The sequence below is a fragment of the Osmia bicornis genome, chromosome 5, assembly GCF_907164935.1.
Source record: "Osmia bicornis bicornis chromosome 5, iOsmBic2.1, whole genome shotgun sequence".
Classification (NCBI taxonomy): domain Eukaryota; kingdom Metazoa; phylum Arthropoda; class Insecta; order Hymenoptera; family Megachilidae; genus Osmia; species Osmia bicornis.
Genome location: NC_060220.1, coordinates 2,248,873 through 2,268,362, shown reverse-complemented (window position 1 = coordinate 2,268,362; position 19,490 = coordinate 2,248,873). Strand labels below are relative to the sequence as shown.

General features: G+C 42.0%; 1 protein-coding gene across 3 annotated transcripts; it reads left to right on the top strand.

The window, feature by feature from the left end:
* Nucleotides 1–765: 765 nt before the first annotated feature.
* On the top strand, nucleotides 766–19,477 carry LOC114871097 (laminin subunit alpha). 3 transcript variants are annotated; one of them, XM_029176568.2, is made up of 20 exons: nucleotides 2,245–2,450; nucleotides 2,526–3,437; nucleotides 5,837–5,983; nucleotides 6,624–7,031; nucleotides 7,106–7,319; nucleotides 7,493–7,702; nucleotides 7,778–8,050; nucleotides 8,279–8,416; nucleotides 8,485–8,757; nucleotides 8,838–9,137; nucleotides 9,221–9,379; nucleotides 9,458–16,215; nucleotides 16,285–16,822; nucleotides 16,918–17,013; nucleotides 17,099–17,284; nucleotides 17,359–17,525; nucleotides 17,619–17,861; nucleotides 17,948–18,107; nucleotides 18,178–18,405; nucleotides 18,479–19,477. In XM_029176568.2, exons 2-20 carry the CDS (start codon nucleotides 2,898–2,900, stop codon nucleotides 18,745–18,747), a joined length of 11,307 nt encoding a protein of 3,768 aa, XP_029032401.2. In that variant the 5' UTR covers nucleotides 2,245–2,450; nucleotides 2,526–2,897; the 3' UTR covers nucleotides 18,748–19,477. The 3 variants fall into 3 exon arrangements, 1 of the variants encoding a protein (XP_029032401.2); XR_003788499.2 differs by lacking the exons at nucleotides 5,837–5,983; nucleotides 6,624–7,031; nucleotides 7,106–7,319; ... (13 more) ...; nucleotides 18,178–18,405; nucleotides 18,479–19,477 and adding exons at nucleotides 766–1,030; nucleotides 1,339–1,507; nucleotides 1,590–1,812; nucleotides 1,904–2,024 and having other exon boundaries at nucleotides 2,098–2,450; nucleotides 2,526–2,635; XR_003788498.2 differs by lacking the exons at nucleotides 5,837–5,983; nucleotides 6,624–7,031; nucleotides 7,106–7,319; ... (13 more) ...; nucleotides 18,178–18,405; nucleotides 18,479–19,477 and adding exons at nucleotides 766–1,136; nucleotides 1,339–1,507; nucleotides 1,590–1,812; nucleotides 1,904–2,024 and having other exon boundaries at nucleotides 2,098–2,450; nucleotides 2,526–2,635.
* The last annotated feature ends 13 nt before the right edge of the window (nucleotides 19,478–19,490 follow it).

Genomic DNA, 19,490 nt, shown 5'->3' with positions numbered 1-19,490 from the left:
AAATAATTTATTGTAAAAGTATTTGTTAGTAAAAAGATTATTACTGAATAAATATGATGAAAAGAACGCACTGAATTTGCTAGTATTAAGTTGTCAGACATGAACATTTAAAAAACTCCCTACATACAACCGGGCATGCCTTTGTTCTCGAGGGCTCATGATTTTGGGAGTCTCAGAGACCATCAGGTGAAATTAGATTTATATTACAGAGCACAGTGACTACAGATGGATCTGTACTTAGTCACTGTGCATACAAATTTCAAAATCATATATTTTTAGGAACTAATGGTCGGTAAGCTGATAAAAAATTCGACCCTTGCGCCATCTATACGAAAATGGTGGAAACTACTCAACAACTCGACTTATCGATCGATCCTGCGGCAGTCGATAACCACTAACGACTGTCAAGTAGTTTCCGCCGTCCTCGCATAGATGGCGCAGCTATCGAATTTCGAAAACACCTTTCTGAGCCATTTAATTTTGCAATTAAACTGTAATTAAAGTCTTAATTGATAAACCAATTATAAAATGTAAAAATAAATACTTTTACCTCTTCGATGTTCAAAGATAATTATATTTTCCGCTCTTATCCTAGTGATTTTATCGAGGGTGTGGTGTCAGTTCTAATCAGCTGCTTGGATGTGTGCATATACTTATATACACACACCAAACCATTTTCGTGTATATAGATCTATGCGACATGATAGAGATTTCTTCTGGCAATGTTGCCTACTTGAAAATTTACTAGTGCAGATAAATGTGGTATTGATGGCGCTGTTAAAGAAGGTCGACGTTTCTTTGACCGCTAGTTATGAGTTCTAATTTATCATTTATTTATGTGCATTTTCTGCAAATATGATTATGCAAGTGTTAAACATTCCCGACAATGTCTCCGACATTCGTGGGAGATTACATACGCAGATGTAAAACACACACAACCAAGTTGACGTGTATACGTCAGTAGCAGTAGATGGTTGTATGAATGTGTTTCTGACACAAGTGGTGCCGAAAATTAATTGTCACGATAAAGGTGAACAATCTCTATCAACTAATTAAACATTACAAAAATGATTTAATTATAATTTTATGATAATTCGAAACTTCTAAATTAATATTGCTTAAAATAATTTGTAAAGGTAATAATAATTTTGTTTAGATTAATGTTAATATAGAATTACTTTAATTTAGTCAGTATGTTCTGTTCTATTTCTAATAATTTATTTTTAACATTTAAATTTTATTATATGATAAATGAACGAATTACCAATATATGTTTATTAGTTAGCATAATTTATGTAATAAAAATTGCTTAATATAATGCATGATACCAAATTACAGATATCCGAAAATAATTAGAGAAAATGTCGCTCCAATATTTAATTGATTTTTTAAGCCTTATAACAATAGGCTTCTGTTTTATATTAAAAATTCCACAAATTTTGAATGTACTTTTTGCCAAATCTGCAGATCAGATTTCAATTTTAGGCCTTTTACTAGAATTAACAAGGTAACTTTAATACTATTTTTAAATTTGTAATTTTCGAAACATGTTTATAAATAAATATAGTAAAAAATTTTCTTTTTTACAGCTATACAGTGATGACTAGCTATAATTATACAAATGGTTATTCAGTATTATCTTATCTAGAGTATCCTGTTATCTTATTGCAAGAATATATTTTAATTTTTCTAGTCTTGAAATACTTAAACAAAATAAATAAATTCTCAATTCTAGTCACAATATTATACTTTTCTATAAGTATTTCTTTTGCATTGCAACTTATTCCAAAAGTTGTTCTTACATTTTTAGCGGTTAGTTAATTAATTAATTAATAATATTATTTATAAACTTTAAAAATATCGTTTATGAATTGACAATAATTTTTGAATATTTTTCTTATAGCCAATGTGCACACCTATTTCAGTCTCGAGCAAAGTTGTTCAATTGTTAGCGATTTACCGTGCCAAAAACGCAGACACGGTGTCGCCGTTTACTTGGTTTATCTCTGCATTTACTAATTTAAGTAAGTGAACACTAAAGAGTATCGATATTCTTTTTACCTAACTTTAAATTTAAAAAAATCTTTTCATTTGCAGCGCGGGTATTTACGATATGGGTGGACTCAGCTGATACTTTACTATTAGCAAATTTTATCATATCTGTGATTTTAAGTTCCAGCATCATGTTTTCCGCTATTTATTATAGATGGAATAAAGTAAAAGTAAACTAAGAAGTTTACAGTAACTCAGCTGCTATGTAATTAGCATAGTCATGAATATACGCTGTTCAATTTCTCGATCTATTATAGATATTTACAAATGAGCGATGAACTATATTTCACTCATTAAATTATACACTTATTTTCAAATATTTCAAATCAACCAGATACTGTACATACATATATACACGTGCTCAAGGTTGAATAAAAATGTTTTTGAAAAATTGGAACGTAAGTTGTAACCTACTATAATTAATACGTTTATGATATCCCTTCAATCATTTATCACTTTCCTTCCTGTACTAGATATCTCCAGGAGGCTGTGGAAAAGAAACCCTTAACCGTACGGATCTTTTACTTAAAACCTATGTATACATGTAGAACATATAAAATATAAAATGACGGATGTAAGAAGAGCAAAAGTTCTATTTACTGAAAATTCCTCTTATTCGAATTGTATTAGGTTTCCCTACGAATTCAAGAAATGGAACAACGCCGCTTCTCTCTGAAAATGATCTATAGCTAATACTTTGTAATTATTAGCCCCCATAATCTACAGTAAATCTCTCTGCTTAGATCGGTGGTCGAGGTGGACGCGTTCGAGGATCGTAAGTAGACAATAGTCTGCTCTGTCGCGAAGAATGTACTGTGGACGTGTGTGTAGGGGTACGGAATGGCATGGCATATGGTTTCAAAGTGTGTGGACCATCCTTCCAGAGACTCTCCACCCCCACTGCCCCTCTACCACAGTCGCTGCCGGTCCTCGGTGACCTCCGGCCTGTCAGTCTGTACCGAGAAGCCGTTCAGGCACCATCACAGCATCTTCGCGTCTCTCTCTTGCCGCATTCTCCCGCGGAGAGAAAGACTGCGAGAGAGGGACAGAAAAAGGGAATATCCCAGCCGAGAGTAATTTATTTTGTGAGGACACGCTGCTATAAAGGAAAGCAAGAAGAAGAGCAAGGAGGTGCCGGCAGTGGCAGACAGGATCTGTCCACTGTCAGGATGGCGAGGTGGTTGCTGATCGTCTCGTTGGCCAGCGTGCTGGTCCATCAAACGAGAAACGAGATCCTGACGCCACCGTACTTCAATCTGGCCGAGGGCAAGGAAATCATCGCGTCGGCCACGTGTGGCGTCGACACCCCCGGTCCAGAACTCTACTGCAAGCTCGTCGGCGCGAGTGCCGACCAACATGAGGATATTAATCTGATACAGGGTCAGGTCGGTATACCTACACGGCTGTACGAAAGTATTCGAACGATACATTAAACACAGCTAAATTAGGTATTAATTAATTCTTCTTCGGATAGATGGTTTACTAGATCCATTATATCGGAACCGCTGCGGCCCCGCAATCAGTGGAAGGGTTAATATAGCATAGAGAGCATTCTATACTGAATTACGAAAATATATAAAAGTTTAGTTAGTTCTAAGCTAGAAATATGTGTCTATTTTAGCTGTAAATGTCGCTCGAATATTTTTACGTACCAGTGTGCGTTTCCTTTGCTAAATCGGAGAAACTTTCAGTGATGCTTTCGGAGTTTTGGTGGATTTTCTTCTTTGTACCGCTTCGGTCCCGATAGCATTGATGCTGTGAAACCTCTGTTCGTGAATGAAAGACCTACTCGCATTGTATACAAGTTTCTGGTGCTTTTTCCATTTCGAAAACCATTTTAACACTACTTTGAAAGAGCAGATGTTGTCACGTACGATCACGATCCGTCCGTTTTGCGAATATATGCAATTATAATAATTTAATGAATACCGTGGTTTAGCACATTTATACACCTATCATTATCTTTCTTGTTTGCAAATCAAGATAATATGTAATGGGTTGACGACACTTGTTGATACACGGAATGATCATCTGCAATATACTTGTATCAATATTTATTCTTGAAAGAGTTAAAGTATTTAAATTTTTTACATTGATTCACTGGTTGTTCGTTGAGACAATTGTTGAATATTTATCTCTGAACGCGGTCACTAGCTCCAAACAGTTGATGTCACAGTCTCGAAACGAATTTTTATCTATATTTGGTCCTTTGAGTCCAAGAGTTTATCAATCTTCGGACAGCCAATCGCTTGCTTAACTACTTCCTTTCCGCTTTTTACAGTAGTTTTATAGGAAAAGTGTATCATTCATTTCTAAACTTTACGATTACAGATTTGTTCATGTTGGTGAAAGTTTCATTAAAAATATTTCTTTTGAAACGCTGCTTTTAATAACTTAGTACGCGCGTACTCCCTCTCTTGGAGATGCGATAAGGAAAGATCGTACTAATTGTGTATACGTTCAGGCGTGAATGAAATCATTCGTAAAAGTATGTCTTTCATTAATGATCAGTACGTGCCATCTGTTTAACTTTTACACGTTTATGTACTATAATTACTGTATCGATACTTCAAACGAAGTTATTTTTATTTGGTACTTTGATTGCGAATACAAGAGCAGATCTGCTTTGGTGGTAACGTTAGATGAGACAGCTTAAAGTAATCCGAGAGGATAATCGCAACTTCTCTTCTTCGAAAATTACCCCTGGACACTGACGCGAGAGACTTTGGACGATAAAAAGAACAAAGAATTTCAACAGGTAATTCTTTGAGAATCTTTTGTTAACGATTCTTAGATGTTCTTAATTCTTCGTTAGAGAAAAAAACATTAAATTTGCGAAGTAGTCGGTTTCAATCGGTTTATCACCATCGCTACTGATTGCCCGCATTTCTCGGTATCGTATCGCTGAATTCATTATACAAACAGGAAATAATAAATTAGATGACCGATTTCATGGTAATAGGAACACTTGAAACGATTATCTTAATATTATATTAATTGTGATCTATTAACTAATGAAAGTTAAATATGAATTGTTTCACAAATATTATTTTTATTTGTAAACGTAACGTTCTAGTTGCGATTGGAATGAAACTCTTGCGAAAATAATAGAAGATAGCAGTGTAATTAATATTATTGGACGATTCATGAATCAACGATATCCTGAATGGTCAATGGCTGTACAGTGTTACGTGTATCTCTTTACGCGGGCGAAAGTAAATGCCATGTAGGCTAGAATTGAGAGGGCCGATAAGAAGCTTACGATAAGGGTGACCCCTCGATAACACTTGACCATCTTGTCTTTTCGAATTCCATACTGACTGACACCAATGTCCCATAAAGGCTCTTTGAAAAATACCCCTAATTCATTCCTATGATTTTCATCGAGATTTCTCGTCAAAAGTTTTCAATGAACAATTTAATTAAAATAACAAAAAATCATCCAATGCTATTCAGACGAAGTAAATTATGAAGTAAAGTCTTTTTGTTTCCATGGATCAGGACGTTGAACTCTGACGATCAATTAGATAATAGAGTGACAGAAATATTCAATATTTACAGAATTTTTATACGATTCGTATCTTGAAATGCGAACGATGTTGTAACTACTGTTCACGTTTCAGTCAGTTCACGTATTGCTCGTGTTTCAAGAAAACTAAATATAGAGACACCGGATTAATAGCGAGTAGTTGCCTCGACTATCCAAATCTTTATGTTCTTGCAAAAATTTCAGCGTTCTGACCTTTCGGATTTGGAAAATTAAAAAAGTCATTGATGTTTGCAGGTATGCGATTACTGCGACGCGGATAACCCGGAAAAGAGGCATCCACCGGAGTATGCGGTCGATGGAATGGAAACCTGGTGGCAATCGCCACCGCTCTCCAGAGGAATGAAGTATAACGAAGTGAATTTGACGATTAATCTTGGACAAGTAAGTTTCACGATGCTGCAGACCACGGCATCATCGAGTATTTTGGTCAAAGAATTGACAGCAGCAGGAAACAATGAGCCTGTGAACTAAGTATTTTATCTGTAACAAATTGCTTTATCACGTAGTAGGCGTTTTCCTGCAAAGCGGGAAAGAATTATCTTCTCGTTACTTCCGGAGGACAATAGAAAACATGATTTTTAGGGAACAGGGTGAACGGTATAATTTTCTCTCGATAGAATTAAAAAATTATGCAATAATAAGTAACGTTGAAGCGAAAGAAGATTCAAATGATCCTTGTTAATAATTCTATTAGTAAGCTTCCGGATGGTAAAGCGTTAACAGACACGAAACCGTGGGTATTCTCGTTGCAACTTCGGGGTTATTGTCTTTTCGCTAAACAGTTTCTGAGAAGGATTCATTTACGCTACGAGCTCTCTCTCACTCTTTCTCTGCTGCATTCTGGACCACGTGTTCGAGAATTTCGGTGGAAGGAACGATCGTAATGTACTGAAACTCCATACCAAACACATGTGTCCCTCGATTCTTGGTTTTTGCCTTCTACCCTCTGGACCGAGGAACAACTTACATCTACTCTATTCGAAACGAGAACAGTACTGAATAAATCAAATTATTCCCACAGGAATTTCACGTGGCGTACGTGTACGTAAAGATGGCAAACTCCCCGAGACCAGGACTCTGGGTGCTCGAGAAATCCAAGGATTATGGGAAGACCTGGTCACCCTGGCAATATTTCTCCGATACTGCCAACGATTGTTTAACTTACTTCGGTGTAGATAGTTATAAACCGATCACCAGAGACGACAGCGTGATCTGTACTACAGAGTACTCTCAAATAGTGCCGTTGGAAGGTGGCGAAATACCGATCTCAATCTTGAATAATCGTCCCTCAGCCAAGCACTATTTCAATTCAACGCTATTGCAAGAATGGACCAGAGCTACGAACGTTCGTTTCCGTTTCCTGAGGACGAAAAACTTGCTTGGACATCTGATGTCCTTGGTGCGAGAGGATCCCACCGTGACTAGAAGAGTAAGCGGACCCTAACATGGATCATATTTAACTTATGTGCGAGTAATTGAGTAAAATAAAAAACCATGTTTCAGTATTTCTATTCTATCAAAGACATCAGTATTGGTGGAAGGTGCATGTGCAACGGCCATGCGGATACCTGCGACATATTGGACCCAAAGATGCCGAAAAAACTCGTTTGCAGATGCCAGCACAACACCTGTGGCCCTCAGTGTGCTACCTGCTGCAAAGGGTTCGAACAGAAGAAGTGGCGGCAGTCCACGGCGTTTAAAAAGTTCACGTGTGAACGTAAGATGATGTTAAAGCCCCTTGCGCACCTTTACAAGCGTGGTATACACGCGGGCAAGAACGGTTGCCATCCGTTAAGGGGCAGTTTCCCCTTAACCCAGAGCAACCATCCTTGCATGCGATTGTACAATAAAATTTGACTACGATATTATTTTTTTAATTATCCTGTTCAGCTTGCAACTGTTTTGGTCACTCGGACGAGTGCGAGTACGATGCGGAAGTGGACGAGAAACATTTGTCTCTGGATATTCATGGAAACTACGAGGGTGGTGGTGTATGTCAGAATTGCCGGGACAACACGGAAGGAATTAACTGCAATCGATGCAAACCCAAGTTCTACAGACCTCAAGACAAATCACTTAACGCGACTGACGTTTGTCAACGTATGCTATTCTTCTATCGACAACTAGTAAAATTGTCGAAACTTTACTAAGTAGTCTTTATTCGTATCTTTACAGCATGTCAGTGCGATGTCTTCTACTCGACCGGAAACTGCGCGGATGCTACCGGTAAATGCGAGTGTCGTAAGGAGTACACTGCACCGGATTGCGACAGTTGCAGCTTTGGGTATTACGGCTATCCAAACTGTGTACCTTGTCAGTGTCACTTGAACGGAACCGATGGAAATTATTGCGAGGCGATCGATGGTTCTTGCCCTTGCAAACCGAATTACGCCGGCCATTATTGTAATCTCTGCGCGGAAGGATACTATAACTTCCCCGAGTGCTTACGTGAGTGATACTTTTACCAATATGTACAAAACTTTTCGTTGTCGGCGTCAATGAGACTGTCAGAATGAATAATAATTGTTAAGTTAAGATAAGAGAAACTTCGTGATTCGTTCTTGAAGGTGAATGTAAATCGAAAGCGTGTCAGGAAGATTATTTTCATAACGTACTGAACTTTGCTTCCTCGGATAATGTACTTATTGACGTAACAATGAATAATGTAATTGACAGCTTGCGAATGTAATCTGCCGAGTTCTCTGGACGAGATCTGTGACGTGGTTTCCGGCAACTGTACGTGCAAGAACAACTTTGGCGGACGAACTTGTGATATTTGCGAGCATGGTTACTTCAATTATCCTTTTTGTACATGTAAGTGCTCTACAATGGCTTTACTTGTACTTGCCGGAAGACAAAATTTATTAACGTTGCTTTTTCAGATTGCAACTGCGACACGCGTGGAACAGTACCTGGCATTTGCAACAAATCGAATGGTGCCTGTCTCTGTAAAGAAGGATATGGCGGTGCCAGATGCGACCAGTGCATCAGTGGATATTACGGGTATCCAAATTGCAGACCATGCAATTGCAGCACGATTGGATCATCCTCTATTAGCTGTGATGCCACAGGAAAATGTACTTGTCTCACCAACTTTGCTGGAAGGACTTGTAATCAGTGCAGTCCTGGCTATTTCATGTATCCAGAGTGTATAGGTATATAAGTTTGATTTTTATGTACTACAATATTATTAGGATGAAGATTCATTAATGGAATTGGTGTGTGAACATTGCAGCCTGTAATTGCGACAGCCATGGCTCTATCGGCGCCTCCTGTGACGCAGAGGGTAAGTGCCAGTGCCGGGAAAATTTCGATGGAGCCAGGTGTAACCAGTGTAAAGAGGGTTTCTACAATTTTCCAACTTGCGAGGGATGCAACTGTGACCCAGCTGGAGTCCTTGAAACCTTCCAAGGGTGTGGTTCTTTGCCTGCTGGCGAGCTGTGTCAGTGCAAGGACCGCGTGGAAGGAAGGATATGCAACCAGTGTAAGCCATTGTTCTGGAATTTGCAGCCTTATAATCCTCAAGGTTGCGAAGGTAAGCTCGACATCTGAATTGCAAGGGCACAATAGTTTTATTCGTGTATTCACAATTGTGCGAGTTTTCTATTTGCTTTCAAGACTGCCAGTGTAACATCCCTGGCGTTATTGGAAATATCGGAGAGTGTGACACGAAGAACGGTCAGTGCATCTGTAAACCAGGAGTGATGGGCAGAAGTTGCGACCAGTGTATAGATGGAACGTACAATCTAGAAGAAAGAAATTTCTTCGGCTGTACAGGTAGGTCATTTATTTATACGAGGTACCATTAATCGGCTATTTAATGTGCAATAATCTAATACTTATTATAACGGATAGATTGCGCTTGTGACATTGGTGGCGCAGTAAACTCGGTGTGTGACAAGCAAACAGGCCAATGTCAGTGTCAACCACGTGTCACCGGTCTCACCTGTAAGGAACCCTTGAAGGCTCACTATTTCCCTACCCTCCATCAATTTCAGTACGAGGCAGAAGACGGCAGAACACCCAGCAACAGTCCAGTTCGTTACGGTTTCACCGAGGAACACTTCCCTGGATACAGTTGGAAGGGATACGCGGTGTTTTCTGCTCTTCAGGACGAAATTATTCTTGACGTATACATCCAGAAGTCATCCTTGTACCGAATGGTCTTGAAGTACGTGAACCCTAACAATGAACCGATTCTTGGTACGATTACCATTACTCCTGAAAATCCATCGGAAGTGGAGCAACAATTCAAAGTGAATTTCAAGCCAACCGTTAAACCATCGTTCGTAACCGTGGCGGGACCACAAGGTAATCTTCCTTCCCCCATGGTGATGAACCCCGGTCATTGGTCCATCAGCATCGCTACCAAAAAGAGCCTTTTCCTCGACTACTTTGTGCTACTTCCATCAGAGTATTACGAAGCGACTATTTTAACTCAGGATGTAAATATTCCATGCGAGGTCGGTTCGAAGGGGCTCTGTCGTCATTACGGATATCCTAACTTGACGAAGTTCGACTCTGTTCACGGAGCCGGTGGATTCTTGAATGAAAACAACGTCAGGATCCCTCTGACCGAATATTTCACTGAGAGAGATATCCTGCGCGAGGTTAACAGAGACGAGCTTCCCTTGATCAACGATAGACAAGAAGAAATACACTTTGACCTAAGAATCTCAAAGCCAGTTCCACACGTTTTGCTGGTGCTCTACGTCACGCCGAAAGATGAGAACTCCACGTCCACGTTACTTATAGAAGCCAACACCGTTGGAAAAGGAAAGGCCACCCTCTATCCTTGCAAGTACACCAGTATTTGCCGACAGGTCGTGACCGATAATTATGGTAGAGTGGCCGCGATGAACTTCCCCTCGAACTACATCAGCTTGATTCTAACAGGAGAGCCTAGTTCGAACGTCGCCATCGATTCCGTCGTTGCCATTCCTTATAACGAATGGTCCCTGGATTATGTGAAACCAAAATCCATATGCGTTCGTAAGGATGGCAAGTGCGTGAAAGGTCAGTTCCCCGGTGCTGCGGAAGCGAAGAAAATCGAATTCGAAAGCAGCAGCACGATTCCACAGTCTGAAAACAGACCCTATGGTATCTACGACAACGCCAGTAAGCTCATCTACTTGGACGACAAGAACACCACGGTCGATATCCACGCAAAAGTTGTGCAACCTGGTGACTACACCTTTATCGTGCAGTACTATCAACCAGATTACCCGGAATACGAACTCGACGTCTTGTTGCAGAACGGCAAGTTTTACGAGGCTAAGATGTCCGTTCCTCATTGTCCCAGTAATAGTGGCTGTCGAAGCGTCGTGAAACAGGTGGATGGTAACATCAGGTTTCAGCTGATCGAGAACTTTATGATCACCTTCAAGGAAAGCACCGGTAAAGGCATCTGGCTCGACTATATTCTGGTCGTTCCAACCGAGCAGTACAACGAGAAGATTCTCAAGAAGATCCAGTTCGATCAGACGAAAGAGTTCATCAAGAAGTGTGGCTACAATCACTTCCACATCAACATTACCGAGGAAGGCTTCTGTCGCGACTCGATTTTCTCTATCACTGCTAGCTACAACAATCGCGCTTTGCCCTGCAACTGCGACATCGACGGCACGATAAGCTTCGAGTGTGAGAAGTTTGGTGGACAGTGTCCGTGCAAGCCCAACATCATCGGAAGGCGATGCGGAATCTGCAAAACAGGATTCTACGGTTTCCCGAATTGTAAACCATGCAACTGTCCAAGTATAGCTCTCTGCGAACCAGAAACTGGCGCTTGTATTTGTCCCTCCAGGGTCACAGGTGAACGGTGCAATCAATGCGAAGCTGGTACCTACGGGTTCCATCCGATCATTGGTTGCGAGGAGTGCAACTGCTCTCCTTTAGGTGTGATCGGCGGTGATCTACAATGCGATCTTTTCAATGGTAGCTGCAAATGCAAAGAGAACGTAGTCGGAAGGCAGTGCGACAAGTGCGAGGCTGGCTACTCGCAGTTCCCTCACTGTGAGAGGTGCGACTGCGACACCAGGGGAACCACCAGTGAGATATGCGACCAGTACACAGCCGAGTGCTTCTGTAAGGCGAACGTTCAGGGCTCAGCCTGCGACGTGTGCAAGGAAGGTACGTTCAACATCCAAGAGAGCAACGAAGAAGGTTGCACCAAGTGTTTCTGTTTTGGGAAGACCACCAGGTGCGTGTCAGCGAATCTCTACAGGACCCACGTTTCCGATATGACTGGCTGGGAATTGGTCGTGTCGAGCGAGAAGGGTGGAAATCTGACGTACTTAATGACGATACCTCAAGAGTATAACGAGACCAGCATCGTCGTTGGACTCACTACCAACGATACTTTCGGGCAGATCATCTACTTCTCAGCTTCGGATACGTACCTGGGAAAGAAATTGACCTCCTACGGTGGATCCTTGAGGTATTCAGTCTTTTACAGTACTGGACCGTTTGGTAACGCGGTCAGCGCAGCCGACGTGATCCTCCAGGGTGCCAACATGACTCTGTTTTATTACGCCGATGAACAACCACCGTCGTTCCTCAACTTTGAGACGTCCGTGGAATTGATCGAGGTAAACTTCCTCACCCAAAATCGTCTCAGCGCTACCAGAGAACAACTGATGATGGTTCTTGAAGATCTCCGTGGAATATACATTCGAGCCATGTACTGGAACCCCAGCATCTCCGCGACCTTGTCCCATGCGAGCCTGGAGGTAACCACGGAATACTATTCGTCCCAGTATAACGTTCCAGCCAGCAGCGTGGAACAATGCCAATGTCCACCGAATTATCAGGGACTTTCCTGCGAGGAATGCGCGCCAGGATATTACAGGGTACAGTCTGGGTCTCACGGAGGGTACTGTGTTCGTTGCGAGTGCAACGGGCACGCGGACAATTGCGACGTCGAGACTGGCATATGCTTGGAATGCAAAGATGGTACCACCGGGGACCATTGCGAGTTCTGCGAAGAAGGCTACTACGGAAACGCAACTGGAGGAACGCCGACCGACTGTCTGATCTGCGCTTGTCCCTTACCAATACCCAGCAACAACTTTGCGACCGGTTGCGAGGTGAACGAAGAAGGCAATAAGATTAGTTGCGACTGTGTCACAGGCTATTACGGTGCCCGTTGTCAGGTCTGCGCTTCTGGTTACTACGGGAATCCTGAGGTCTCCGGGGACTACTGCAAACCTTGCCAGTGTTCCGGTAACATCGACACCAATCAAGTTGGTGCTTGCGACTCTATAACCGGACAGTGTCTACAGTGTTTGAACAACTCTTACGGGGAGGCATGCAGCCTCTGCAAACCAGGCTACTTTGGCGACGCGATCGAGAGGAAAGATTGCCGTAGCTGTGCCTGTGAAAGATGCGGAATGAAGGAATGCGACAGTCACTCGGGCCAGTGCTTCTGTCACGAGAACGTAGTCGGAGAAACGTGCGACCGCTGCGCGGACGATCATTATGGTTACGACACCTGCGAGGGATGCAAAGCTTGCGAATGCGGAATAGCTTCGGAGAGAAGTCAGTGCGACGAGGTAACGGGTCAATGTAAATGCAAGCCCGGGGTCACGGGACGCAGATGCGACCAATGTATCCCAGGATATTGGAACTACGGTCCCGAAGGATGCGCCTCTTGCGGCTGTAACACAGGATACTCTGTCGGAGTGTCCTGCAACACTACCACCGGTCAATGCAGCTGTTTACCAGGTGTTATCGGAGAGAAATGCGACCACTGTCCTTACAGGAACGTTCTGATCCCGGGACAGGGTTGTTTCGCTTGCGATTCTTGCACCAGCGACTTGTTGGACGTCACTGACGAACTATCCGAGTTGTTGGACCCCGTCTTCAGGGAGTACAGCACAGTCGCCGAAAGCTACTTCACTAATCAACGCTTGAAATTCATCAACGACACGGTGAACGAGTTGTATCCCGAGGTGAAGCTCCTCGACCCTAGCAGAGTGAACTTCCTCCCTCTCCAACAAGAGGTGAAGAGATTGGAGCTTGAGGTGTCGAACCAGAAACGAGGGATCGATTATACCGCCGAGGACAGTGAGAAATGGAAAGAGGCCGCAGAGAATACTTTGAAAGATATGAATTTCCTGGAAGACGATGTGATCGGGGAAATAGACTTTGTTAAATCCACCGTCGCTGAGGTTGAATCGTTAGCCCTGAACATCGAGCTGGGGACTGGCGCAAAGTTGGAGAGCTCGTTGAAAGAAGCCACGGATATTCTGAGGAAGATCCAAGAAGTATCCTTCGTCGGTTTTAGGGATCGGGCTACGGATCAGGCGGACCAAGCCAACATCCTTGTCTCGGAGATGCTCGACTACAACGTACCGGTCAGCAATCTGTCTGCTTTGGCGGACAATTTGAGTAACAAGATCAAAAACGTGACTGGCAAGATGGACGATCTTCTCGAGATCACTTGGAAGGCGCAAGAGCTAGCCAGCAAGGTGGACAGGTTGAACAAGGAGAACAGAATCGCAGCCGAGACGGGCAACTTCGACATCGTTAAGAACGCCACGTCAGAGGCGAATGATGACCTGATAGCTGGGGAAGGGCTGAACAGGAACGCCAGTTGGTATCTCGAAGAAGCGAACCGCAACGTAGAGATGTTAAAAACGAACGCCATAGACGATTCCACTGAAATATTAAAAAGAACCATCATGGAAAACGATCAGCAGTTGGTCGATCTAATTGTTCCAGTTCAGAATGCTCACGATCACGCCGAACGATTGTACAATCGTTCCTTGGACCTGGACAGCTCGTTGACGGACACCAGGAACACCGATGCCGTGAAAGCGGTTTCCGCTTACAAAAACATCGAGACTGCGATCCAGGCTGCTCGCGAAGCAGCAGACGATGCCATGGACGCGGCTGAAAATGCTACCTCTTTGTCGGATGGTATCGAGCAAAGGGTGTTGAACTCGCAAAACGGATCCTTCTATCTATTGGAATCGGCTAGGAACATGTTGGGTAAAACGCAAGGTACGCCTGAGAATCAGTTGAGCGATGCTCAAGCGGATGCTTCTTATATTACTATCCAGAACAAGCGCAACAGGGAACTACTGGACAACATCGACAAAGCTCTTTCTAATATTCCCTCACCTTCGTCGACGGTGGCTCAGAATGCTATGAATCAGGTGGTAGACGTGGAGCAGAAGATCAAACAGTCGGTGAACATGTACGGTATCGTGGATCAGATACCAGAAGATCTGAAGAACGCTAAACTACTGTCGAAGAACATATCCGAGTCGTCCCGTGATATATCCCAGGCGAAGAAACAACTCGACATGATCGACAAATACTTCCCAAACATGACAGAACTATTGAACAGTTTAAACACCAATCAGAAATCCATAGACACGACTGGGAACGATCTGCAGGGCAAGATCGAGGCGTTGAAGAACAAGATCGCTAACGCCAGGGAATTGGCTGATCGTTTCAAGGTTGGTCTGACTTTCTACAGAAACACTACTCTCGAACTGAAGAATCCTGAGAATCTACCTCTGCTGGCTACGTCTACGAAAGTATCCCTCTACTTTAGAACGAACAAGACGAATGGTTTCTTGCTGTACCTTGGTAACGAAGAGAACGGCAAGTTACCTCGATCAAAGACACGCGATTTCATGGCTCTTCTGATCGAAAGCGGGTATCCAGTGCTGATAATCGACCTCGGATCCGGACCTGAAAAGATAATCAATAATAAACTCGTGTCCGACAATGTTTGGCGACAGATAATCGTCGATCGAACGGGTAAAAATGTTAAGCTGATCGTTCGCGAGGACATCGGCGAGGGCAAGGATCGGATGTACGAGAAGGCACACGTGTTACCTGGCTCGTACTACATATTCAACGTGGATCCAGAACACTCGAAGCTGTTCGTTGGTGGATATCCTTCGTCCTTTAACATGCAGGACGCTGTCACAGCATCCTCGTTCGAGGGTGAAATGGAGGATCTTGTGATAGGAGAGGATACACCTGTCTCCTTCTGGAACTTTATGGACGGAGAGAATAATCAGAAGGCAGCCATCGAGAGAGACAAGCTGATCAATTTCCAGCCAAGCACTGGCTATAGGTTCGACAAGCATGGATTCGCCATTCTAAGCAAGAGGAGCTTCCAGATATCACCGGACAGCAAAAAGTTCAGCATCAAATTGAACTTTAAGACGTTTGCACCTGATGGATTGATCTACTTGATGGGCAAAGGCAGGCAGTTCCTTTCCTTAGAGATGAGGGACGGCCACGTGCTCTATCAGTATGACCTCGGGGATGGAGAGATCAGCCTGAGATCCACAAATGTGTACAACGATGGAAGCTGGCACAACCTGGAGGCTCTCAGATTTGAAAAGAAGGGGGTGCTCAAGGTAGACGGTGTACACGTGGTAAATGACAGAGCCACAGGAAACAGCAAGACTCTGGTGTCCTCTGATACCATCTACTTCGGTGGATACCCACCGAATGCTAAACATCCATATCAGCCTGTGACCCACGAAGGATTCGAAGGTTGCATCGACGACGTGGTCATCATGGACACTATAGTTGATCTGACCCGCAACATTCAAGCGTTTGGAGTCGCTCCCGGCTGTCCAGTCAGGGTAATGTTACAAATTCCTATAGAGGATTATCCTTGTTACATTTATGAAGATAGAAATCTCTGTTTACAGTTTGCCAGTATGGTGTTCTTCGAGGAGAATACATCTGGTTACGTAAGGTGGCACAACATCTCTGTACCAAACGCTCTTCAGGTGAACTTGAAGTTTAAGACCTTGGCAAATGATGGTTTAATCTTCTACGTAACTGACCACGAGAAAGGTGTGGTTAGCTATTTGTCGCTGATAGACGGTGTCCTAGTGTTCAACAGCCAGGGATTAGAGTTGAAAACAGGTATCAACGGTATGAAGTTCAACGATAACGAGTGGCATGTGATTACGGCCACGCATTCGGGAGACTCGTTGAAACTGGACATTGATGACACGAAGAATTACACCACCACCGAGGCACCACCCACCTTACTGATACCCTCTGGCAGCTTGTACATCGGTGGCTTACCCGCTGCTTTTGGCATTCCTCCAACGGGAGCGATGACACCCTTCGTTGGGTGCATCGGTGATGCGACGCTCAATGGTGTGATTATCAATTTCGCAAACACAACAGAGAGACCCCATGCCTTCTTAGGAAAGTGTAAGGGTGGTGATCCATCCTGTAAGTGATCGATGCTTCGACTACGCTTGATAGTCTATGAATTATAAAAAGAAAATGAAAAACGGTTTAAGATTAAATTCATTGTTTTTGTTTAGCTTTGCCACCTGTAGTTGAACCAGAACCTGATGGCGTACCTCTTCCGCTCCCCACGGAAAGTCCAGACGATAATGTTGAAGGATCCACCCAGATTAGTAAGCATAGCTTGTCGATAATGATACGACTATCATTTATAAACAGAATGGAATAATCTAATCTTTGACCTATCAATTTTACTAGATATTATCGATATTGATTCGGTAGAAGAACCAGACAAAGAAGAACCTGCTTTAGAGGGACGCGGTAATCATGATGAAGTACCAACGACCATGAAACCTACCACCCCGGCACCGATACACGTTGATCAGTGTCGTCTTCCTTATTACCCAGCTGTAGATCCTGACTTGGAAAATACTTGGCGATTCGGTACGGTTTCCTAACAATCATTTTGTACAATGGAAAATTGAAATTTGAATGCAAGAATGAAATCGTATTTTCAGGAATTGCGAGGAACAGCTTGTTGGAATATAGGTCTCTGAATGGAAGGTACAGGAATGACTATGACTTCCAAATTGACGTGAAAACCATGGCCGAAGAGGGAATAATATTCTATACTTCAGATCATGCTAACGAGAATTTGATCGCTTTGTACATTAGCGACGGAAGGGTAAAATGTTTAATTTTCTTATGAAAAGTTTACAATTGTCACAATGTACCGATATTGTATTTTAACCGTGTCTCCTGTTACATCATTTTTAAGCTTCACTATACATTTGACTGTGGAAGTGGACCAGCTTTGCTGATCAGCGGCAAGAAGATAAACGACAACGAATGGCACATTGTAATATTCAAAAGACAAGGTAACTACGGAGAGCTTATAGTTGACGAGAACAACGCTGTCACTGGATATTCTCAAGGAACAACGGACATTATGAATGTTAACCCACCGTTCTATGTGGGAGGAGTGATCCCAGATATATCCAGCAAAGTGCAAAGCATGATTGTAAATATAAATGATCTTTATATATTTTTATTAAGATAAAAGATCGTACGGATTTTGAATGAAAATGGTTATTACCTTGATTTCAGGGCTTGGACAAAACTTTCAATGGATGTCTTGGAAACTTTATGGTGAATGGACAACCAGTTGGTGAACCCATTAACAAAGTGGGTGTAATTCCATGTTCGAAACGAGTTGAGCCAGGATTGTTCTTCTACCCTGGCAATGGTACCAATCTGTTCAAAGCAGGTAAGTCGTCTTTGTTCATTTCTTCTCAAAATTAAATTTATACACCATTCATTGTATGATAAAATTTCAGTGGACAGATTCACAGTTGGTAGAACAGTGGACATTCAAATGGATATTAAGCCACGTTCGGCTTCTGGTCATTTGTTATCTGTCCATGGAAAACGGGATTATGTGGTTTTGGAAATGATAAATGGGACGGTTAAATTTCTTGTGAAAACAGCTAAAGGTTCGATAGAAACTTCCTTCGAACCAACAAACCCGAATTCTTTATGCGATGGCAACTGGCATAATATTCGAGGTAATGTAACGATGAATATTTGATAGAAAACGTGAATCATTTTTTTTTATTATTGTTGTATCTTTTTATATAGCTGTGAAACAGAAGAATGCCGTGCTATTATCGGTGGACCATAAAGCAGCTCCAGCAGGAATCGGTGGTAAAAATTATGCAGGAGTTATGTCCAAACATCCGATTTACATCGGTGGTCATCCGATGCTTGGAAGAAAATTACGAGGAAGTACCTCGCAGGCACAATATGTTGGATGTATCACCAATGTTCATATCAACATGAGACCTGTCACTTTGGGTCCTGAACGTGCTTATGGACAAGTTATCGCTGGTGTATGCCCAACGATATAAAAATCTCTGAGAACATGACTTAAAAGTGCACTTAAAATGAATGTACATCGTTGTTCCGTCTTTTCTTTAGACAATGATCTTGACGAGTATATTTTGATAAAGAAATTTGTGTTCATAAACGCTCATGGAGTTTTCTACGATTCCTGAGACTTAACATTCTTTCTTTCTTTCTTCTTTTTAATAAAAATACATATTTTAGTATTTTAAGCGTCTAAAGTAATCCGTTGGTCAAAAATTATAATTGTAAAGTATCGAGTGCCATATCTCAGGGCCTACCAAATGATGTATTAAGATTTCAAGAATAATCCTGCACATTCCTAGCGTGCCTTAATACAAATTTTTTAAAAAACAATATAAGGACACACAAATTTTCAAAAAACGTATACCTTGTTTTGAAAACATGCAATAAGACTGAACGTCGTTACTTTTCATCCACATTTCACGATGAGAAAGATAGTATCTCCACTACATTTATCAGTGATTATTTAAATTCTTGGGTAAGCTATATGTTATTACGTTTCGTATTAGGTGAATTCCAAGATGTTGAACTAAAAATAAAATAAAATATTATTAAGAATTTTTTGAGAAGGTATTGTAATATACAACCAAAGAACATATTATGCTATAATAAATGTTATAAGTTATGTAATATTGCTGAGACATTTTTTTTTGTATACAAACATTTAGAAAAATTAAAACAAAAATGAATAAAGTAATATAATTAATAATATTCACAGCATGAA